The sequence below is a fragment of the Lissotriton vulgaris genome, chromosome 1_2 (genome assembly GCF_964263255.1).
Source record: "Lissotriton vulgaris chromosome 1_2, aLisVul1.2, whole genome shotgun sequence".
In the NCBI taxonomy this organism is placed as follows: Eukaryota; Metazoa; Chordata; class Amphibia; order Caudata; family Salamandridae; genus Lissotriton; species Lissotriton vulgaris.
In genome coordinates this window covers 239,621,697-239,647,041 of record NC_141686.1, presented here as the reverse complement: position 1 = coordinate 239,647,041, position 25,345 = coordinate 239,621,697, and the positions used below count along the sequence as shown (strand labels likewise).

Below are 25,345 nucleotides of genomic sequence, written 5' to 3'. Positions count from 1 at the left end.
AGCATCCTCTACCCTTGTGGTGAGGAGCTTGTCTCTTCCTTTACCCTCAAAGGAGAGCCACAAGATAGCTGCCCACTGACTTGGGGGAACACCTTGCACAGTGCAGGCCCTCTCCAAAGCAGTAATCCATTTGTGGATGTCATCCCCTTGTTTAAAGGGGGGCACTATCTTACCAAGGTGTTTTGTATCAAAACTCCTTTCCCTATTGCTAGGTACAATGCTGCCACCAGTGGGGACTGCCCCACTCAATTGTTGCTCTCTAGCAAAGGCAAGCCTTTCTTTGGCCAGGGCAAGTTCTTCCCTTTCAATCCTCAGATTGGCTGCCTTTTCCTTTGCCTCATACACTCTCCTCTGGGGAGATGTCATTCCCCTTTGAGAGGAACGTTGAGAGCCATTGGTATGAAGGGATCTGTTAGAGCCTCTAGATAGAGACCTAACTCGTCCATTCCCAATGTTAAGCTGACCTGAGAGTGGCCCCAGGGCTCCCCTAGAGTCCCTCTCATGTCTGCTTAAGTTGGTCCGGGTTAGTCTAACGACTTCTACCTGTCCCTGGTCTGCCTCACCCCTAGACTCCAAGTCATCATCCTCATCATCAGCATCATCTGCTTCCTGAAGGGGATGGTCTTGGCTATCAAAGGGACCCTGTAGGGAGGGCATGTTGCCTTCTGAAGTAGAAGGGTCTGGGTTACCAGCCCTTCTTGCATCATGAGTCTCTAAGAGACCAATCAGAAAAGCAGTTGTGGGGTTAGACCCCTGCTTAATCTTCCTAGAGGTACATACTTGTCGTAACTCCTGGAAGCTAAGCACAGCATATCTTGAAGGTATGACCTGTGGAGGGTCAACTGACACAAGGGGAGACTCAGTGTTTCCTCCTTTGTCTGACATGCTGATTCTAGTGTGGTGTAAGTGATGCACCTACCTACTCTATGTGTTATCTACTGATCCCTTGCTAGAGTTGCAGCCAAGGTGTGCTAAGCCTTGAGGAGCTACAACAGCTGGTTCAGTAGAACTCAGAGTATTCTAAGCTTTAGTTATATGTACCTAACAGTACTTATGTGATCTTTCAACAAGATATTCTTAGGATACGTGTGGTAAAACAACAGCAAGCTCAAATCCCAACCGCTGCTCACCAATGTGAGAAGGTGGCCTGATATGCAGTGGTCACTATTCTAGTGCCCACTATGTATCAGTCCAGCAACCCTTATTGATGATTGGTTGTAAGTCAACCCTATAGACCAGCTATCCTAGTAGCATGGATACGAGCAGTCTAAGGCTAAAGACTCGAGAGGGCGTGTTAAGCCAGCTGTTTACCACACATATACCCCTTGAATACCCAGTGAAAGGACACCACACAAGTGTTATGAAAATAAACAGTTATTTATTAAAGATCACAACAGCCCTGTACTCTTTATGAGGACAGGGTACTAAGCACAAACCAAAACTCTTACAAAAATACTTAAGTTAGCACAGTATATACAAATGCCCGAGGGGCACGGAAAACCATATACTCTAAAAGTGGAATGTGAAATTCCTAGCAGGTAAGTACAGTACTAATAGCTTTTGGAATCGCTAGGACTTGACTAGGGAATCGTTAGATTACAACTAGGAGGCCTAGGGGACTCGGGTGCAGTGTGTGCACTCTCACGCGAGATGCGGACAAAAGTCTATGGTAGCTAGGAAATAGAAAGTTAGTGTTCTCGGGCGAACCCGACCTGGTAGGGAGAAAACGAAAGTAGATTCTGACCCTTGGATAGTGAGGCTATGCTGGGGCACCGAAATGCCGAAGTTACCTAGCCCAGGGGCTGCAGCTGCATAGGTCTGAAAAGACGTCGGGAATCCTCGTAGACGGACCAGGAGCCGGAAGAAAAGATGCTGGCCGGTGACCAGTGAAGAAAGTTCAGTTGGATCCAAGCCTGGATCTCGAAGACAGATGACACCTGAAAGCAGAGGGGACCAAGTTCGAGACTACTAGCCAGTAGTCAGTGGGCACCAGGAGGGCACCGGATGGTAGCCACCTCGACAAGGTGAGTGGGTGACGCTTGACTCGAAGATCTCACGGACCAGGAGGCGTTGTCGGCGACCAGGATGGAGGATCGAGCTGTCCCACGAAGATAGAAGCTGTCGGCGTCGCTGGACCCAGGATTGGGCAACAAAGCCTTGGCAAATTCAAGCCCACGCGGTGGACCTAAAATGGCGTCTGGAGTGGACCAGGAGGGTCCGGGGTGCCTCTCTTGAAAAAGGAAGCAAGGGCCAGCCTGGAGCAACCAGACCAGCAGAAGAGTTGTCGTTGGGCGTCGTTCGGAAGGCCACAAGCCAGCCGGCTAGTAGCCAAACAACGCGGTGCACAGCAAACAGCAGAAGGGCCCCACGCCGATCGTGGAGATGCAGGGAGGCTGGCCTTGGGTGCTGGAGCTGCGCAGGGTCGGGGCTTCTCGGACCCCAAAGCACTCACCAGTGGAGGACACGGTGGGCTTGCAGTAAAGATGTCGTGCAGTCTTGGCGATCGTCGGTCCCTCGAGGTCTCGTCGCACTCACGGTTCTCAGCTTGGCTGTAGAGGTGAGTAGAGGTCAGAGGTGCCAGGGAAGCCGGGTCTCGTCGAGCTGGGTCGTCGGATTCGTGATGAAGGACTTGCAGCAGACCGCAGTGTTCTTTAGGATGGTGCCTGCGGATGCAGGGTGACTACTCCTTAGCCACAAGGGAGAATCTTGAAGAAGAAATCGTGAAGTCCTTTCGAAGAAAGTGGTATCTTGATTCCAAAGATGATCTAATTTGAACAGGGGGCCCGCTCCTATCTTTATACTAAAAAAGGGGGCTGACCCGGTGACTAGGTCCTGCCTATGGGTGGGACCAGGAGGGGGGTGGTTACACCCCTCTCCCCTGCCGGACTTCCCCAGGCCAGGGGCTGGTGTGCCCCTGGAACTGGTTCTGACTGGCCTATGCGTAGTGAGCACCGGGGTGCCACTCAGCAGTCACCTTCCTGAAAAGCCCTGCCTACCCAGGATACACAAAACCATGTCTGGGACGGTGCTAGCACCGCCCCGGACAGGAAACCCTTTGTCCAGGCCTCCCTCGCTGGAAGGACTCCCAGCAGCAGGAGGTCAGACTCGTGTCTGTGGTGGCAGCATCCATTTTGTGGAGCTGAGGCTTCAGTTAACTTTAACCGGGGTTCACAGTTACATACATGTCGTGTCCCTCTAGAAGGGTGGAATGCTAACCCCGTCGCCAGAATTGGCGAGGGGTTAGTATTCCAATTCGTATGACACCTTACTCGACATGTTTTGATAAAGCAATACCAAAGTTAGCATTTAACCGCGAGGATTATAATGCACTTAAGAGTATATGGTATGCGATATCATGGAACAGCTATTAGGACTTGGTTCCGCAAGCTGCAGACAGGCTCAGCTCATGCCAGAGCACCATCTCACACGATTCCAAGCACTCTGCCTTCAGGATTGTCAAGGCCTGCCATAGGAGTGACTGATAGGAATCTGTGTGTCCATTTTAGGGTTAGGTATAGGTATACTACACCTACAGCAAAGGGTGATTACACGACTTTGCCCCAGCTGTCATGCAGCCAGTTGTGTCAAATTTAGGAGGCCAGCCAGGGGTGGCATAATACATGCTGCAGCCCCTGGCAGCCCTGGGTACACCTATGCCCTGAGTTACAGGGTCTGATAAGGTGGCCCAGTACCAATTGGTAGATGCACCTAGGGTACATGAGGTAATTTAGAAAGAGAACAGCCAGGCTGTGGGTCTGATTGGCAGGCCCACAGCCAGAGAAAGTCGTAAACCAGTGAAACAAAAGCAAAAAATCTGGGTGATCATAGGATTGCAGACCCTACTCTCCTACACTATTCACCTACGCTGTCGGGGTCGCCGGACACCAGAGTGTCCCCGATAGATGACCTGGTTGCCTTTCAAGACGTCCTGTTGAGGGGCGCGGCGAAGCTAGGCATTACACTAACAGTGCCTACTCCGAAGACGTCCGTCATTTTCGAGACTCTGCATCAGAGGCACATGTCTCGTCCCCTCCTGCCCTTGGTGCCGGGCTTGGAAGAACCGGCTATGGCGCTGTTCCTCACCCCAGCTGTGACGAGAGCGGCCCCGTCCAGGCTACTAAAGAAATACCGGGCTCCCGACTCGGATCCGGCCTTCTTGAGAGCGGAGCCTCCGCCTGACTCCGTCATCGTCACGGCGGCCCGCAAGCAGCACGCCACCACTCCGACCTCCACGGTTCCTCCGGACAAGGAGTCTAGGTGGATGGACTCGGCGGGGCGAAAGATCTGTGGGACTTCCGCGACATCCATGAAAGCGGCGAGTGCCACGGCCCTGCTGGGGCGTTACGACCGCGCCCTCTGGGACTCCCTCGAGCGCTTTGCGGAACATCTACCTCGGGAGCAGCGTGAAGACTTCATGGAGGTCCTGAGTGAGGGGATGCTGGTGGCCAACCAGATAATCAGCGCGGCTGCGGACTCTTCCCTGTTGGCTGCTCATGGGTTCTGCCACGGGATCAACCAACGGCGCCACGCCTGGCTCCGGCTGACGTCCCTGAAACCGGACGCGCAGCAGAGGGTGGCCAATCTGCCGTTTTCCGGGGAGACCCTCTTCGGGAAACACGCAGATGATGAAATGGCCCGCATGAAGGCGGAGGCCGAAACGCTGACGGCTGTGGGCCTGGAAAAGCCCAAGGAAACCAAGAAGCAGTACCGCCCTTTCCAACGGCGGTTCGGAGGACAAGGCCGAGGACGGGGACAGGCTTCGGGGCACTCGCAACAGCAGCAGCCGTCCCGTAAGTCGTTGCAGAAGGGCAGAGGAGGCCAGCAGTCGGCTCCGGCGCCCAAGGGCCAGGCGGGGTCTAGGCCCTAGGAACTTACTTCCCCCGGATCCGTTACCCACTCCGGTAGGGGGGAGCATCCAACTTTTTCTGGCAGAGTGGAGAAAAATTACTCCGGACAAGTGGGTGCTGAATATTGTTTGCAATGGATACAGTCTTCGGTTCACCAGCCCCCCTCCAGCGATTCCCCCGGTCAGCTCGCAGTTTCAGCTGCGCGAGCTTCAGGCGGAAGCGGATATCCTGTTGAGGAAAAGGGCGATAGAAGGCGTACCTCTGTCTCAGAGAGGAAGAGGTCTGTACTCCCGGTTCTTTCTGGTTCGCAAGAAGGACAAGAACGAGTTCAGGCCCATTCTGGATTTGCGACAGGCAAACAAGTGGATTCGCAGAGAAAAGTTCCGCATGCTGTCGTTGCACCAGATCTACCCTCAGTTGCAACAGGGAGACTGGCTTTGCGCTATAGACCTACAGGATGCTTACTTCCATGTACCCATTGCACACAAACACAGGAAGTTCCTGCGGTTCCAAGTCGGCACCAATCACTATCAATACACAGTACTCCCATTCGGACTGAAGTCTGCGCCAAGGACATTCTCGAAGTGCATGGCGGTGGTAGCGGCACACCTGAGGAAGAACAAGGTGTTCGTCTACCCGTACTTGGACGATTGGCTGATCAAGGCATCCTCCTTCTCGGAAGCGCGAGCACACTTCCTGAAGACGTGCGTTCTCTTGAACAAGCTGGGGTTGCACATCAACATGGCCAAGTCTGTCCCGACTCCGGTCCAATGCATACAGTACTTGGGAGCCTCCATCGATACGCTGTCAGCAAGCGTGTCTCCTTCGGAAGAGCGACGATTATCACTCCTTCGGAAGGCTCAGGCTCTTATGGCGACTCCGTCTACAACAGTGAGGACGGTGTCTTCTCTACTGGGATCGATGGCCTCTTGTATCTTCCTGACGCCGCACGCACGGCTGCACATGAGACCGTTGCAGGAGTGCTTGGAGGACCAGTGGGATCAGAGGAAAGTATCTTGGGACGACAAGATTCGCCTGTCGCTGCATGCCCTTCAGTCCCTGAAGTGGTGGTGTTCGGCGGAGAATCTCCTCAGAGGGGTTCCCTTTCACAAGGACATTCCCACGCAGACTGTCGTGACGGATGCGTCTCTTCTGGGATGGGGAGCGCACTCCGGGACTCTGCAGATTCAAGGCACGTGGTCACCGATGGAGGCCACGTATCGCATCAATTTCCTGGAACTCAGAGCTGTTCACTTGGCGCTGAAGGCCTTTCTTCCGTCCTTCCGGACCAACTCTCTGCTTGTACAGACGGACAATACCACCACGATGTATTACCTCAACAAGCAGGGGGGGTCGAGATCACGCACTCTGTCACAGGAGGCGCAGACGATCTGGCACTGGCTCCTGGCCAGAGGACTGACGATAACGGCCACCCATCTACCAGGTGTGCAGAATGTTCAGGCAGACGCGCTGAGCAGACTGCTTCAGGAAAACCACGAATGGGTCATAAACGACGAAGTACTAGGAGAAGTCTTCGCAAGGTGGGGAACTCCAGACATAGATTTGTTCGCCACCGCCGAAAACAGCAAGTGCAGAGACTTCGCCTCCAGGTACTTCCAGCAAGGGACGCTGGGGAATGCGTTATGGATCGACTGGACGAACTTTCTGTACGCCTTTCCTCCCATTCCCCTGATTCCGGCGGTGCTCATCAAGCTGGCCCGGTCCAGGGCTCGGATGATACTCATCGCCCCGGAGTGGCCCAGGCAGTGGTGGTTCACGGACCTACTTCACCGGTCTCTCCTTCCTCACATTCGGTTGCCGTGCAGGCCGGATCTTCTCACGAAGTTCGGGGGACGGATGTTACACCCCAACCTCTCGTCTTTGAGTTTGGCGGCATGGCTCCTGAGATTGTGCAATATGGCCATCTTAATCTGCCCGATGATTGCATGGACATTCTGAAGGAGTCCAAGAGACCTTCCACTAGGACTTCATATGCTTACAAGTGGAAGAGGTTTTGTATTTGTTGCCAGTCTAAGAACTATGATCCTACGACCTGTAAGGAGGATGTTATCCTTCCTTACCTTTTACATTTGGCGCAGTCTGGCCTTAATGTGCATTCCATTAAGGTTCATCTGGCTGCATTGACTGCCTACAGGAAATGCCTTCACAGACTTCCTTTTTCCAGATCCCTGTGATCAAAGATTTTCTGGAAGGATTGAAGAAAGTATTCCCTCCTGTCAGGCTTCCCTCGCCTTCATGGGAATTGAATGTGGTGCTGTCCAGATTGATGAAGGAACCTTTTGAACCTATTCATAAGGCTTCGTTGCAGCACCTGTCCTGGAAGGCGGCGTTCCTCGTGGCCATTACATCGGCCCGCAGGGTGAGTGAAATTCAGGCGTTGTGTTGTAATGAACCTTATACTGTATTTCATGCTGCTAAGGTTGTTATGCGTACTCACCCTAAATTTCTTCCCAAGGTTATTTCTGACTTTCATGTCAACCAGACTATAACTTTACCTACGTTCTTTCAGAACCCTTCATCCCCAGCGGAGAGGTCTCTCCATTCTCTGGATGTTAGGAGGGTGTTGAAATTTTATCTGGATAAAACCAAAGATATCCGTAGGTCTGACCAGTTGTTTATCAATTATGGATCGGTCAGGACAGGTCTTGCGACCTCTAAGCAGTCCATCTCTAGGTGGATTGTGTCCTGCATACAATTGTGTTATCAGAAAGCTAATAAGACCTTAGGAGGTAAGCCTAAGGCGCATTCCACCAGGGGCAAGGCTGCCACGACGGCCCTGCTCCGTAACGTGCCGATTGCTGAAATCTGCAAGGCAGCCACTTGGAAGTCGGTTCATACCTTTGCTAAGCATTACTGCCTGGACACTGACGCCAGGGCTGATGCTCAGGTTGGGCAGGCTTCGCTGCGGAATTTGTTCGCACAATAGTGGCATTATGTATTTACTCTCCACCGCCGCTTAGTTGTGGGGATGGGCTTGCCATTCTATTCACTAGATTATGACTATACACAGAGATCCCCTACTACAGAAGGAGTAGTTTCTGTCCTGTAACTCCAGTTCTGTAGTAGGGGTATCTCTGTTATAGTCATAAGCGCCCTCCCTCCTCCCCGGTGGAGAATTCTTCGTGTAAACAATGCTGCAGGTCTGGCGTGTTATACGCCTTCAAAAAGAACTGAAAGTAAGTTGGACCTGCTATGCATTCTGGGATACTGGGAGAAGTCTGGAAAGTTCTCTTAAAGGCACAGTATCCTATTTAAGCCACATAATGGCAGCCTATGGGGCTTGTCTGTCCCTACCTTCCTCTCTATCATTCCTGAGTCTTTGACTGGGGGAGGCAGGTTTCTCTATGGTAGAAACTAGCAGGCTGGGCTGTGTGTGGTGATTTTTGGTGGAATTTCTAGTTGAAGTACTGGACAGTGTAGCCTGTGGATATAGGCTGCATTATTTGTCTTTAAATTCTCTCTTAAGTGTCTTTGCAGTTCCTGCATGATTTTTGACAACTTAAGAGATTTTTGATTGCCGGGGTCCACGCACATGGGCGGGACTATTCACTAGATTATGACTATAACAGAGATACCCCTACTACAGAACTGGAGTTACAGGACAGAAACTACTCCTTCTTGTGCCACGACACCGAGCAAGCCTCTTCCATCGGCACCGAAAAATAAAGATGCCTCGGCGCCGAAGCCAAAAGAGCCTTCGACACCAAAGCCTAAAATAGTACCAGCACTGAAATATAAAGACGTACCGAAACAGAAAGAAGCACCGGCTCCGAAGCAGTCTACTTCTACATCTTCAGCGCCGAAGAATACAAAGCCCGCTTCCGAGGTGCCCAATTCCTCGAACATACCTACGAAGCCAAAAACAACACCTTTGGCACCGAAAACTATGGCACAGGACTTTATAACACCTCTCAAGGCTAAAGACACACAACAAACTCCCCTGGTACCGAAATAATCGACGCCCATAAAGGTTGCAGAGGAGGAGGAACTTTTTCGACCGGATCCTCGACAAAAGAAAATATACATAGACCCAAAGACAGGTCATGTAGGTGCTACACGTCACAAAAAGAGACCAGCAGATGCACCACCCACACCTGTGGTTCCTGCCAAGAAAAAGGACTGTGCAACATCTCCTATGCACCCTTCCTCTCCTATACCTCCTCATCCTTCTCCTGTTCCTCCTCACATATCACCTCAAATCTCTCCTGTACATTCGCCATTATCACATTCCCCACAGCAGAATGATGATGATGAATACAATTTGGGTGGAGGGGAGGACATGCATTAACCTGATTCATACCATGTAGATGAGGGTATATGGGACTTTTCAAACCCAAGAAATGTGCCGATATGGGACCTTACAAACCCACAAAATGTGCCTGACATTCCTGAACCGCAGTCATACCCATTAAAACCTTCCCCTCCAGAAGATACCATTGGTTTTGGTCATCTGTTAAACAGATCTGCTGTTTGCCATGGAGTCCCTGTGCATTCCGATGACATTGAGGAGGATTTTCTCCTAGATACCTTTGAGCAGTCTCAGTGGTCTGCTCACATTCTTCCCATGGTCAAGGGGGTCATCAAACACGCTCCAGAGGTATTTAAAGACCCTGTGCGCACTAGAATATTAAACTCTAGAATCGAGAAAAAATATAGACCGGCACCCACAGATCCAGTCTACATTAAAGGCCACCTACCACTAGACTCATTAGTTATGGCCAATGCTAGAAAGAGGGATAACTCTCAAACTTCTGGAGAAGCACCCCCACCTGACCAGGAATAAAAAGTGATTGATGCGTCAGGTAAAAGAATAGCTGCACAAGCCACAAACATTTGGCGTATAGCAAATACACAAGCCCTCCTCTCTCGTTACGATAGGGCTCATTATGATCAATTAGAAAAACTACTTGAGCACCTACCAGATCAGTACAAAGGTCAAGCAAATGACCTTATACAGGAAGGCACGCTAATATCCAATGCCTCTATAAAATGCGCGCTAGATGTCGCAGACACAGCATCTAGGGCTGTAAATACCAGTGTCATACTTAGGAGACATGCGTGAGTACGCATTTCAGGGTTTATGCAAGAAGTGCAAACCACCATTTTAAACCAACCATTTAACCAGAACCAGTTATTTGGGCCAGAAGGATACACTACATTGGAAAAAATGAAGAAAGATACCGACACCGCAAAGTCTATGGGGCCTTTACAGTCCACACGAGCTAGAAGTTCCTTTAGTCGCTCCTTCTACAGAGGAGGCTCCAAATAAACTGGAGCAGACACTACAACATCTTTCAAACCACAGACTTCCTCTAACAAGGGATACTTTAGAGGAGGATACAGAGGCAATAATAACAAAGGAAGAGGTAGCGGTAACAACAACCGATCCTCTTCCGCCACAAAACGATGACTTTCCTCTGCTCCCCCCACAGCATTCCACTCCTGTAGGGGGCAGATTAACACAGTTCCTGCCTGTCTGGAACTCCATTACAACTGACAAGTGGGTAAGACAGATTATCCAACATGGCTACTGCCTAGAACTTACAGCAACCCCTCCAACCAAACCTCCCAGGCAGCGTCCAATGTCTACAGACCATCTGACTCTGCTTCAACAGGAGGTTATTTCACTTCTACAGAAAGATGCTATACAAATAGTTCCTTTAGAAGAACAAGGAACAGGGGTTTACTCGCTGTACTTTCTATTTCCCAAGAAGGATGGAGCACTAAGGCCAATTCTCGACCTCAGGCCCCTCAACCATTACATACAATCAGATAATTTTCATATGATCACTCTATAACAAGTGCTTCCACTGCTGCAACAAGGCGACTTCCTTACAACACTAGATTTAAAGGACGCCTACTTCCATAACCCCATACATCCTGCTCACAGAAAGTATCTAAGGTCTGTACTGGAAGGACAACACTACCAGTTCAAAGTCCTTCCATTCAGAGTGACAACGGCACCACGAGTATTCACAAAGTCCCTAGCAGTGGTAGCAGCACATCTCAGAAGGCAACAAATACATGTAATCCCATATCTAGACGACTGGCTCATAAAAGCCAAGTCATTCAATCAGTGTGTCCAACACACACATCAGACAGTTCAAACGTTGCACGACTTAGGGCTTACAATAAACTACACCAAGTCGCACCTGCAGCCTTCGCATGTACATCAGTATCTAGGGGCTACACTAAACACGTCTACAGCCCTAGCGTATCCCAGTCCAGCCAGGATACAAAGCATTCAAGCCTTAGTCAACCCTTTTCAACACCAACAGTCTCTGCAAGCCAAGGTGTTCATGAGACTAATAGGCATGATGGCATCTTGCATCTTCATAGTACCACACACAAGATCGCAAATGCGTCCACTACAAGAGTGCCTAGCACAACAGTGGAACCAAGCTCAAGGTCAACTAAAAGACCTGGTGTTGGACGTCAGCCGCACGCACGCATCGCTCTCTGCAGTGGTGGAACACCAAAAACTTGACAAGGGGCGGCTGTTCCTCGAGCCTGTTCCACAAGTAGTGCTCACAACAGACTCATCCCTCACAGGATGGGAAGCCCATCTCTTACATCTCACAACTCTAGGTCAATGGAACAATCAACAAAAACTGTTCCATATCAACCATATAGAGTTGGTGGCAATATTCTTAGCACTCAAGACTTTCCAACTTCAAGTACAAAAAAAAGCCGTCCTAATCCGGACGGACAATATGACAGCCATGTGCTATATACAAAAACAGGGGGGGAACACTCTCTGCAACTGTCTCAGCTTGCACAGAACATTTGGAGATGGGCCATTCCTCAAAACATACATCTGTTAGCGGAACACCTTCCAGGAGTTCACAATCAGATAGCAGATCTGTTAAGTCAGCAGTCACAACAGATTCACGAATGGGAACTACATCCGCAAGTTCTTCAACCATTCTTCCAGAGGTGGGGGTACCCAAACATAGATCTGTTTGCCACCCACGAAAATGCAAAATGCCTAGCCTTCGCCGCCAGGTTTCCACACCCACTATCCGAAGGCAATGCGATATGGATGAACTGGTCGGGCATATTTGCGTACGCTTTTCCGCCTCTCCCACTAATTCCATTTGTAGTGCGCAAGCTCAGACAACAGTCTCTCACATTAATCCTAGTAGCTCCCACATGGGCACGCCAGCTGTGATGCACCACACTACTAAATCTCTCTCTAGTTCCACATCAAAAGCTACAGCTCACACCCTCCCTGTTAACACAGAACCATGGAGAAATCCGACACCCATACCCAAACCAACTGAATTTGGCTATCTGGCTCCTGAAGTCTTAGAGTTTAGTTATCTAAACCTGCCACCAGACTGTATGAACATCATTAAAGAGGCCAGGAGACCTACTACCAGAGCGTGTTATGCCGCTAAATGGAAAAGATTTGCCATTTATTGCAACAATAACCAAATTGGCCCCCTGGATGCTTCCATCCAGAATATCATTTGCTAAAAGGTCTAATTTGGCATATTCTTCCATACGCCTGCACCTTGCAGCAATTGCAGCCTATTTACAAAACAGGCAACATCTGTCTCTTCAGAGTACCTACAATCAAAGCATTCATGGAAGGATTAAAAAGAATAATCCCACCCAGATTGCCACCTTCTCCTCTGTGGAACCTGAATCTTGTCCTACATAAATGTGAACAGCAATTCCGAACATGGAAAACAGCTTTCCTTGTTGCCATTACTTCTCTCAGAAGAGTGAGATACAAGCTTTCACTATACAAGAACCATTTTTTCAAATACATCCTAACAAAGTGGTTCTTGGATCTAGTCCAAAATTTCTTCCAAAGGCCATCACTCCTTTTCACCTAAATCAATCCGTAGTTACCTGTGTTTTTCCAAAACCCAGACTCTGTAGCGGAAAGGGCTTTACACACATTAGATGTTAAAAGGGCTCTTTTATACAATATAGTTAGAACTAAATCTTTTCGAAAGACAAAAGTACTGTTTGTATCTTTCTCTCCTCCACACAAAGGCAACCCCATCTCCAAAGGTGGGATTGCAAGATTGATTGTAAAGTGTATACAAATATGCTATATTGAAGCTAAACGTACATTAACAGTTCCTCCTAGAGCGCACTTCACTTGCAAACTAGGAGGCTCTATGGCTTTCTTAGGAAACATACCCCTAGAGGACATATACAAGGCAGCAACATGGTCTACACCACACACCTTCACAAAACACTATTGTGTTGACGTGCAAGCCAAGCGGCAAGCTGCAGTAGGCAGCCTGTCTCTGAACTCTCTTTGAAATGGCTGCAACGGATACAGGTGACCACCGCTAAGGGAGACACTGCTGCACATCAATGCATAGTGTACAATCTGCAGCTCCTATGCCTCGAACGGAAAATGCCACTGACCAATATGCATCTGTTCTTGGCATGTAGAGCTGCAGAGTTGTACACTCCCTCCCGCCTCCCCGGGACTTGTATCCGTTCCAGTTTTTCATCTTACTCAGATGCACACGCATGGACATCCTTTTTTCTTTACTTCTACTAACTCCATTTCCCATCATGGCGAAAAACAATCTAAGGATGGAGCCGATGCCCATGCGCAGTATTGTCCAAGGGAGGAGTCGCCTATCTCGTGACTACAAAGACTTCTTCCAAGAAGACAACAACCTGCAATCATCCGAGCCCAACACCAGGTGGCGATCTAATGCATAGTGTACAACTCTGCAGCTCTACATGCCAAGAACAGATGCATACTGGTAAGTAGCATTTTCCTTATTTTACATTCTGATCAGGCAGCAGATTAGGGCCTGATGATGAGCAGTGCTCAACTCAAATTTACGACCCTGGCTGGGGCGCACAGGCGAAGAACTAAAGCACTGAGGTATTTAACGCTTAAATAAAAGTCCTTGTCAAATCAATATTGGAGCGTGAGAACAAAAAAAAATTTCTGACTCCTCAATAGTTAAATTAACTTTTGATTTTAACGTTCTCCTATTTCAGTGTCACATTTATAAACAGCAAGCATCTTGCTCCCACTGGCCAGTAGACATAGTGCCATATTTATCACTGAAAAATAGTAATTTCTTGAAATGGGAAAAATTACAATGAAGAAAAATGTTTCTATGAAACAGTAAGTCTTCATGATATTCTCTACTTTCAATTAATCCAATTATGTTTTACTGTTTTATGAAGCCTGTTTCTTCACTTTACATTCCTCCCATATAAAATGATTTTTGTTATAAATATGGCACTCCGTCCACAGACCACTAGGAGGAAAATGCCTGCTGTTTGTAAATGCAACACTCTGAAACGGGAGAAAATAAAAATGACGAGTCTTATGGAATACAGATAAAGTTAACTCTTTAGGTTAATTGTCTTCCATTTTAAAGTGTCATATTTAGATACAACCAGTCCTCTTGCTCTCAGTGGCTAGTAGACATGCGGCCATATTTATAACTGAAAAATATTATTTTTGAAAAAGTTTCTCATTTAAAAAAATAAAACGGTTGTTTACTTGGGTTAAACATCTGAGTGCTGCATATGGCAAATTTTATGCCCTGTGCCACCCAAACTAACCCTTACTAGACTCCTCCCTCCTTGCATCATCTCATACCTTTTACTATTCAGATCTCCCAAACAAGCCTTTTTAAACCCTTCCCTCTGACTCTATCCCCCCTCCAGCACCCCTTCACTCATCCGAAACCCCCTCCTACAGCTATGAACTCCTACCCCCCAAAAAAAATTATCAGACCTTCCCTCTTCTATCCCCCCACTATTCCTTTTCAATCCAAATAAGACTAACATGTCCACTGCTCAAATTAATTTCATATTTCTCTGTACTAACTCCCCACTAATCTTGTTTGGGTTCCAGAGTTGCTTGCTAATCAGGGGGAGCAAGCGCTATACAAATCCAAGCCTTTATCTCTTCCATCCCTCCACTGTCCTTTCAATCCAAACAACAGACTAAAATATCTGCCGCTCAAATTAATTTCATATTTCACTATACTAATTCACCACTAATCCTTTTGGGTTCCAGAGTAGCGTGCTGCTAGCCAAAAAAAAAGCGATACAATGCCTCTTATGGGGTAGTAAGCACTATATCAATGCAATTACAATACAATAGAATACATAAACATAAGACACAAGCTCTGTCACCCAAACATATATATCCCATTCATACATGCACGTAATTAAATTGCCAAAGACAACACTCACTGACACACAAGGCAGCCCTGTCAAAGGGCCCCACGTCAAAAAATGTTGTTTAAACCATAGTATCTGGATCTATGGACATTTAGGTCTAAAGTCAGTGAAGCTGAGCGCGAGGTGTCTGGTAACCATGCATGAGTTGCATTGATTGGTGAATGTACGCAAACTAACAGAGTAGAAAGTGGGACAGCACTAATACTACAAAAACATCAAAACAATAAAAATGCTGGGCAGCTGGGGTCAGTGATAATTTTAAAAATACATATTGTCCAGGCAAATGAGAGGTCAAGAAGATTTCTGTGGATCAGCATAGTTTTAGCTGAGTCTTGACGAACAGTAATCATGCAGTGCTTTGAGACCTAACTTAAAGGTCGTCTTTGTAAACACTAAACCAGGAGGCTGCTCAGTACTGGGTGCAGAGTTCTATTCTGTGGCTTGTCTGTACAGACACCAAGTATATACATCTGCTCCAAATAACCCCTTCCTTTTCATGTGAATTGCAATTGACAACTTGAAGGTGTGTGTTTCAATTAAATATCAGCTAGTGCGGTTAGGCTGCTTCAGCCATGCATTTTGTTGGCCTAGAAAAAGGCAAGTCTTCAATGCTTATATTTTTAGAATAGTATTGAACACTTTTTTGTTACTCTCATAGGTTATTGAAAGCAATGGGCTGGCAAGAGTACCCTGAAAATGATGAGAACTGTCTTCCTCTTACAGAAGAGGAGCTTAGAGAGTTTCACATGAAATCTGAGCAGGTATGCATCTTGTCTTCTACCCTGGGTAACCCCATTTCAAGCCTCTCCTCTGCAAATGTCAATCTCCAATTGAATGTTTCACTACTGCATTGAACAGACATTCTTTTTTTAAACATCTATTCAGTCCTTTTGTACACTAGATTTAATTGCAATGTGACTTTCTACTGTAGGTATATATAATGTTTTGATTTGATTCAGTACTTGTATAGCGCAAACTGTAACCCTACGGCAGAGGTCTTCAAACTTTTTTATGCTGAGACCCCCTTGTAAAACCTTTTTTGGCGTAAGGACCCCCTTCCGACAAAAGTTTCTAGAAACTGGTACTCCTCATCATCAACAACCATAAATGCGCCTGTTAGACCTCATCCCATCCATCCATCCTTCATCCAGCCATCATTCATTCATCCATCCACCCTTTTATCCTTCCATTCATACATCCAGCCTCCCTTTCATCCTTCCATACATCAATCCATTCATCCTTTACCCATCCACCCTTCCATCCATCATTCATCCACCCATCATTTCACACATCCATCCATCATTCCTCCATGCAACCTTTTATCCATCCATCCATACATCCTTCGTCCATCCACCCCTTCATCCTTCCATCCATATATCCATCCTTCATCCATCCACCCTTTCGTCCAAACATCCATCCTTCAACCACCCACCCTTTCATCCATCCATCAATCCACCCATCATTCATCCTCCACCTTTTCACACATCCATCCATGCATCGTTCATCCATGCAACCTTTTATCCATCCATATATCCACCCTTCATCCGTCCACCCTTTCATCCTTCCATCCATACATCCTTCATCGATCCTTTCATCCATCCATCCTTCATCCATCCACCCTTTCATCCATCCATCCACTTATCATTCATCCACCCACCTTTTCACAGATCCATCCTTACATCCATCCACCCTTTCATCCTTACATCCATCCACCCTTTCATCCTTACATCCATCCACCCTTTCATCCTTACATCCATCCACCCTTTCATCCTTACATCCATCCACCCTTTCATCCTTACATCCATCCGCCCTTTCATTCTTACATCCATCCGCCCTTTCATTCTTACATCCATCCGCCCTTTCATTCTTACATCCATCCGCCCTTTCATTCTTACATCCATCCGCCCTTTCATTCTTACATCCATCCGCCCTTTCATTCTTACATCCATCCGCCCTTTCATTCTTACATCCATCCGCCCTTTCATTCTTACATCCATCCGCCCTTTCATTCTTGCAACCTTCCGCCCTTTCATTCTTGCATCCTTCCGCCCTTTCATTCTTGCATCCTTCCGCCCTTTCATTCTTGCATCCTTCCGCCCTTTCATTCTTGCATCCTTCCGCCCTTTCATTCTTGCATCCTTCCGCCCTTTCATTCTTGCATCCTTCCGCCCTTTCATTCTTGCATCCTTCCGCCCTTTCATTCTTGCATCCTTCCGCCCTTTCATTCTTGCATCCTTCCGCCCTTTCATTCTTGCATCCTTCCGCCCTTTCATTCTTGCATCCTTCCGCCCTTTCATTCTTGCATCCTTCCGCCCTTTCATTCTTGCATCCTTCCGCCCTTTCATTCTTGCATCCTTCCGCCCTTTCATTCTTGCATCCTTCCGCCCTTTCATTCTTCCATCCATCCACCCTTCTTTCCATCCACCCTTTCATCCATACATACATCCTTCATCCTTTCAACCATCCATCCTTCATCCATCCACCCTTTCATCCATCCATCCACTTATCATTCATCCACCCACCTTTTCACACATCCATCCGTCCATCCGTCCATCCGTCCACCCTTTCATCCGTCCATCCGTCCACCCTTTCATCCGTCCATCCGTCCACCCTTTCATCCTTCCATACATACATCCTTCCACCCTTCCACCCTTCCATCCTTCCTTCCGTCCACCCACCCTTCCATCCATCCGTCCACCCTTCCATCCATCCGTCCACCCTTCCATCCATCCGTCCACCCTTCCATCCATCCGTCCACCCTTCCATCCATCCGTCCACCCTTCCATCCATCCGTCCACCCTTCCATCCATCCGTCCACCCTTCCATCCATCCGTCCACCCTTCCATCCATCCGTCCACCCTTCCATCCTTCCATCCATACATTCATCCTTCATCCATCCACCCACCCATCATTCATCCACTTACCCATCATTCTTCCACCCACCTTTTCTGTGCCTCTCTAATGGGGCGAGGGGGTCAGTATCTTTCTGCGTGGTGTTCCTTCTTCCTCTCTCATGGGAGGGCATCTCTGTGCCTCCCTGTTGGGGGCGAGGGGGAAGGGCAGACAGGGTGTAACAACATCTCACTGTGAAGAACAGCACACGGTATGAGGGCTCATGGGACTTGAACCAATGATTTATGGGACGTGTCGGAAGGTGGGGGGGGTGGGGGGGGGTCGGGAGGAGGACCTTTCACGTGCAATTTCTGGCGGGACCCACAGCCCCAGGCGCGCAACTCCATTGAACTCAAAGGGCTACAGCAGTGGTTCCCAAACTTTTTTACCTTGCTGCTCCCTTAATCTATTGCCCATTGGCCTCTGCTCCCCATTATGTCCCTTTTTTTTGGCGGGTGGGAGGATGCAAGCCAAGCCACTGGAGAACATCCATTTCTCTCCCTGAAAATAATTGGGATGGCACTGATGAAGGTATAATAATCATAGATGTGGGACTCATTCCTGGGAACCAAATGGAGGGGGAGATGGGCGAGGCCGAAAGAAATAATTATTGTTGGCATCTTTCTCAAGATCTCTAGGTGTAAGAGTGCAGCTATTGTGTGTTTCATTATTTGTGGCGGTAAAGCACAATGGATGTGTAGAATGAAGTGCACATGGCTGCACTTTACCGAACAAGGGGCACTCGGATCATGCCGAGGGCAGGGCAAAGAAACTCTTATATTCCTTGGACGCACAAGAAGAACTGGATTGTGCCCTAAGGGCTCTTTGACATGCATTGGCTCTGATACCACTATGATTGGCACTGCCATCCCAGAAATGTGCACTGGAAGCACTGTGATATGTATTGGCAGATCTGGAATGTGCATTGGCTGTATTGGCAGATCTGGAATGTGCATTGGCAGCATTATGGTGTGCACGGACAGACCTGGAATCTGGAGCAGGCTTCTGCCTGCTGCCTTAGTACTTAAAGTTTTGCTGTTCTGATTATTGCGGCGATAATGTCCTGCTATCAGTGTCCCACCATGCCCTGTGTCCTACACGGCACAATAAGCATTGCTAAATCATTTCCACTGAGAATACAGAGCAGGCAGCTTAAGCGAATCAAAGATCGACCTCAATATTCATGTGAGCACAGTGCTGCCTGCTTCGAGTCCAACTCAGGACCAACAGCTGCATGATTGGAGAGGCTGATTTCAATGGTGCTAACTATCTTATGATTCAATAAGTGAACTGCACTGTATTATTAATGTACATTTCAATTTATGATGCTTCAGCAGTCCATTTGTTTTGCATCATTCTAGTCCGGGACGCACACAAAACCTGGCTTGTTCAAACAGGACATTCATAGCAGTGACACATATTAGACAACAATATCCATGGACTATTGGGTGACACTGTGCAAACTCTAACAAGAGGTTTGGTTCACAACAATCTGTGGCGCACATAAGGAGGGAGCTGCTGGATGTGTCTGTGTCTGAGTGCACAAGACTAGATAAGACTGAAAAGCATTCACTGCTTGCGCAGCCCCGTTGTGTTTAAAATTTGCAAAATAGAAAATTCGGAAGACCAAGACAAAGTTCAGTAGTCACAGGCATGTCAAATTGTGTTTTTTTTTCTGTCTTTCCTTTTAAAACCGAGTAAATGTAGGTTTTCATTCATTTTTCATTTTAATGATTTTATGTTATATTCTCTTTGCAAATTTTGTAAAGGTTTTAATTAACCATATACAATAAAATATTTACTTACTTACTTAAAAGATGAGTGAGTGGGTGGTGGGGTCTATACCCAGAGGGGAGCACACACTACTTGGTCCATGCAAGGAGGACATGTATAAAACAATAAGCAAATTTCATGTTAATGACTAATAGTAGCAGACATAGGCAAGTATTGCGCTCAAACCATAAAGTAGGAAGCAAATGCACACCGTTTGCATTTTAATCCAGGGTTAGTCTTTCCAAAATAGCTCTAACCCACAGGTTTTATACAGCTCTTAGCAGCATGCACATTAATGTACTCAAATATTTTCCCATAATGTGTGTAACTTGGAGAACGCGGCTATTAGCCATGAGTTTTCACTTGCCCACTTTTGCCAGCAGCGCTGAACTGGAGGGGGCTCCAAGGTGCTATAAATCATTATCAAGGGCAGTTTGTGTAAAATCAGGCTGTTTACTTACACTTTAATCGCTGCAGGATGTTTGTTCTCCTTATTCAGTATCACTTCCGAGTCTCATTCCAGGCACACTGACCAACATCCCGGCAGTCCCGTCTCCCTGCTTGCTTATCTTGTATTTCCCCCGTAGGCCCCATCCTCTTCCCCAGAAAGGCTCTGCCTGAACTGCTAATAAATGTGCTACATTGCTTGCACTTTTCCAGCCTCTGGAACTCCAGCTTTTAAACTGCAAGTATGAAGCTGCCTCTGATTATAAATCCCTGTTTGCAGCATGATGCCCTCCACCCCCTGTTATTACCCTTATTATTGTGCATCAGTCCATATTAGTTTTCAAACTGTGTGCTTGGTGCAAATCTTTTCGCGGCGCCCCTGGCTACTTTCAGTAGCGCACAGATTGGGAACCACTGTGCTACAGCCTCCTCCCAGAGCCACCCCACCCCGCTCCCCCCTTGTGTATGTGAGCCTGGCTGAAACAGCTTGGACACACAAAGCCACACCCGAGTACTCCACAGGTCTTTAAAAGACCTTTTATTTGTTAATGAGGCTTTGATGTTTTTCACACCTCGGTGTGAATTAAGCCTCCGCCACGAGCACCCTCAATCAGCCCGACGCCACTAAGGCAAACCACGCGTTTCAAAGAACGGCTCTGAGAGAATCTGCGACCCCCTTCCCAGGACTCCACGACCCCCCTGGGGGTCGCGCCCCACAGATTGAAGACCTCTGCCCTACGGGTATCCTGGCGCTTCTGACTGAAGAGGGAGACCTTGGTGGGAAAGGTCGGGCCGAGTGTTTAGGAAGGGGAGATCTAATCCTCTGGGAAAAGCCAGGTTTTTAGGCTCTTTCGGAATTTAATCAGGGTGTCTGCTTCTCAGATGGAGAGGAAGTTCATTCCAAAGGTGGGCACCCACCACATTGAATGCCCTCCCTCCTGCCCTGCCACGTTTAAACTTGGAGACCGACAATAGGCCGGCACTAGACGAGCGGAGGTGCCTCTTGGGTTTGTACCACAGGAACTTTTCCTACGAGGGGATTAGTTCCAGCTTGTGCACTGCTCTGACAGTCAGACAAAGGGATTTAAAGTGGAACCTCTCCTTAATAGGCAGCCAATGCAGCTCTTTCAGAGCCAAGGTAGAGGATGAACTTCGTGGCCTATTGAGTGCTAATTTCGCCGCTGCAGACTGTACTCTCTGCAATCCCTGGATGATATATTGTGGGGCACCCAAATACAGAGAGTTGCAGTAATCAAGCCTGCTCAGCACGGTGCTTCTTGCCACCAATGAGCGTGACTCAGTTGGTAATAGCGGAATTATTTTTCATAGCAACCGTATTAAGGAGAAACCTACATCAGCGGTCTTATTTGCATGAGACTCCATCTGGAGGTTCTCATCGATCAGAACCCCCAGGTTGCGTACCTTCTTGACCAGCGCTATTGGTTCCTCCTCAGGAGTGAATTTAATTTCACAGGATAGAGGTTTAGGTATCCTTGCGGAGGAGCAATACAGCACCTCGGTCTTTCCGCTGTTGAATTGAAGGGAATTTCTCCTGAGCCAGCCCGCCGTGCATTGCATGCACTGCTCGAAAGTGTCCAGGGAGATCGCATGTTCACCTTCCAAGGAGAACGGCAGCTGAGTGTCATCAGCATAATTAACTAAGCTGACTCCAAAGGATTTAATAATAGGAAGCAAAGGCTGCAGATATACATTGAAGAGAATAGGACTGATCGCAGAGGCCTGCGGCACTCCGTATATAACCGGAGATTTGCTAGAGGAAAATGGTGCTAAGGACTTGACCTGCTGTCTCCCCATCAAATAGGACTGGAGCCATTGCAATGCTCGTCCCTTCACCCCTAGCCTCTTAAGTCTCTCCACTAGGATTGAATGATTTACCGTGTTGAATGCTGCAGAACTATCTAGCAGCACTAAAACAGTTGCATTCCCGTTGTCTGCTCGCATCCGCAGGTTGTCCATCATGGTGACGAGCGCCGTTTCTGTCCCATGGCCTGGTCGAAACCCAAATTGGTCTTGATCAAGCAAGAGGTTGTCCTCCAGAAAGCACGACCGTGTCCTGCTGACTGCCTTCTCCGGGATATTGACCGGACAGGGCAGTAGAGGAATGGACCTGAAGCTGGCCGGGATTGATGGGTCAAGGGTTGGTTTTGTGTTCAGTGGGGTCACCACCGCCTGTTTCCAGCTGTCCGGAATGATTCCTTCCACCAGTGATGGATTACAGCTCTGGCTCAACCACGGGAAGGTTTCTTTGCCAAAAGTCTTCCAGACTTTATGAGGGAGGGGATCGAGAGGGGACCCTGACGTGACACTGTGCGCCAGGGTGTTAAAAGCGTCATCAGTGAGGACCGGGAAGTTATCCAGGGCCATTGGCTGGGGAGAGACTTCATCCACCGGTTGTTCTAAATAGTCATGGCATTCATTATTGGGATTAAGTGTGTTGACAATTTTTATGATTTTGTCCTGAAAATAACAAGAAATGTCATTGTATAGTTTTTGTGATGCTGCTACCTTATTGTTTAAACAGGTAGGAGAAGACAAGTCCTTGATGATTTTAAAAATAGCTTTTGCTCCATTAGGCGCTTGTATGATGGAGGTAGCATAAAATTCGGCCTTTGTTTTGAGAATAAGTTCTTTATATTTCAATTGTATTGATCTCGGTTCTTTTCTGCCTTCCTCAGTGTATCCCCATCTCCATTTCCTTCCCGCCTTCTTAGGGGTGTACACAGCGGTTTCAGATCTTCATTGTACCAGGTGGCCATGGTTTTATGCCTATTTTTTTTAACTTCTTTATAGGGATTATCTGATCTAGAGTATTTGTAATATAGCTGGTGTAAATTTTGTAGTTCTCTTCGGCGGTCACCCTAGATGAAAACAAATTATCCTCCTTATCAAGTAGGAGGGAGCCAGACTTATCCAATTTTGCCCAATCTCTACCGCTCCTGTAGGAATTCTGCTGGCTGGTTTTAACCTTTGATTGGGGCTGCCTAATCTCAAACTGAATTAAATAGTGGTCAGTCCAAGACTGGGGTAGTATATTTAATATCTTGGAGGTAACCTGATTGGAGGACAGTAAGTCAAGAATGTGGCCCCCTTGATGCGTGGGCTGTACGAGATTCAGGTTAGCGCACGTATGTTTTAAATCTCTCAGGTGGCTGCTGAAATTCCCATCCTCCCTAAGGTTGAAATCTCCCAATACAATCATACCAGTATGTGTCAGGGTTAAGTTGAGGATATCTAGGAGGTTTAGATATTGCGTGGTGCTGCCAGGGGGTCTGTAGCATAGCAGTCCTGTAAAAAGGCTACCCCTGGGGGTCTGCAACGAAAAGCCCATAGTTTCTATCCCCTCTACTTATTCTATCGGTAGGGACGTAAGGTTCAACTCTTCCTTGAAAATTATTCCCACTCCTCACCCTCTGCCTGTAATTCTAAGCTAATGAATGATTTTAAATCAGTTAGGACAATCAAGCCCTATTTCCACCATCGACTCGGCAGAAATCCATTGTCTCTGTCAGGAACAGAGCATCTAATCCCGTGTCTTTAAGTAAACTTAAAACATCTACATGATTGATGCTTGACAAGTGACTGACTATTAATCAGTCCACAGATGAGTCTAACCCGCCGTTGGCTCATGAGCTATATAGTGTGTCGCCTTGTGATTTGTCTAACCAAAATTTATAATTTGATCCCTGTCATAAACCAGGTGCCCCTGAGTTACATCCAGACGGACAGCTTGGCTAGCGTAGGCGCGTCCTGGACGCGGACGTCGCAGACGGGCTTGCCTCTGGCGCTGCGCGCTTGCTTTTCCCTGCTTTTTGTGCATACATTGAATGTTTTCCTGGATGTGTTGCACTTAAGCCCATTTACTTATCTGGGGAAGCTTTATGATGTCATTATGCTGTAAAAATAAGGCGCAGCAGGGAGCTGGGTCCCTTAAATGAACTGCGTTGTCTGCTGCTTTATCCTAAGATCTGTATGGCTGCTGCAACAGTGTAATTGTGGTACCACGATAACACGTCTGCAAGATCTAGTTTAATTAGGGGCTCACAGTGACTGGGCCTGCTTGGTTCATCAAAGTCTCAGCCCTGCTCCGTGTGGGATTTGTGCATGTGATGCTGAGTGCATGCAATTATTTCTGGTTCTAAGCTGACTGCTGTTGTAGCATAGTACTTCGTAGTGGAGATCAAGCCCCTCTTGGTCCCAAGACTGTTGCTTTCTCAGGTTGCATTGCTGTTGTGGGCCTGCTGTGCTATTGAGCCTCTGCAGTTGAAACCATAATCTATCACATACTGCTGCAACGTTTGCCGTGTTTGATGGAAGGGGAAGTGTGAGAATGTGGCTCTATATATACTGGGACTAGAATGAAGTACAGTGTGTATAGAGTCCACCAACCCCAGAGGTATAACAGAGGTTAAAGTCCGAACTGACCTTACACTCCAAAGTGGTAGCTTGGCCGAGCAGTAAGGCAGTACCAGAGGACATTGTAAAGCATTGGTTGTACACACTCAGTCAGCAAAAGGTTTCACACACTCAAGGACTGAACTCCAGGCCAATTATTTTTATATCCACAGATATAGGTGTTTTATTTTTAGAACCTAAAAAATATACTTTTCTTGTTACAAATTCTCTCATGTAATTACTTTGCAAAGGAGCAATAAAGTTCGTGCACACAATGAATTCAGTATGACAGTAAGCAACACAATCCTAAAACACTATAGCATTGAGCTCAATGGGTTTTCCACATGTAAGTACAGTTGATTACTATATAGATTACTTTAGTAGTCCCACGGCTAGATCTTAGATTCAGTCCTGAGGTTTAAGCTGAAACCAGATTAGCAAAAACGTTTTAGTTACTGTAGTGAATTTTCATGAATATAAAGCGGTTTCAAAAGTTAACACGCTGAAACTTTTCAATGGAAATCTGACAATGTTATTCAATGGGAGAAAATTTAGGTTGCAGGTAAAATACGATCACGTTACTTTTGTAATCCAGTACTGGTTTCCTAGGGCCCGCACTGGGTTCTTAACTCAAAACAGGTAGGTAATTGCGTTTCAGTATTTTGTGTGATTTTTTTTTTTTTAAGAATATTTCAAGTTTTCAAAAGTAGACACTCAGAAGAAATTTCATAGAAAAGCAGACAATGGGTTCCTATGGAGAAAAT

The 25,345-nt window shown here is 47.3% G+C and overlaps 1 protein-coding gene across 2 annotated transcripts in view; it reads left to right on the top strand.

The window, feature by feature from the left end:
* Nucleotides 1–25,345, top strand: part of GPBP1L1 (GC-rich promoter binding protein 1 like 1) — a 411,897-nt gene that overhangs the window by 299,055 nt on the left and 87,497 nt on the right. For both annotated transcript variants that reach the window (XM_086953160.1, XM_086953159.1), the window contains one exon: nt 15,715–15,817. In XM_086953160.1, the coding sequence (XP_086809286.1) occupies nt 15,715–15,817 (103 nt within the window). The remainder of the gene's footprint in view (nt 1–15,714; nt 15,818–25,345) is intronic.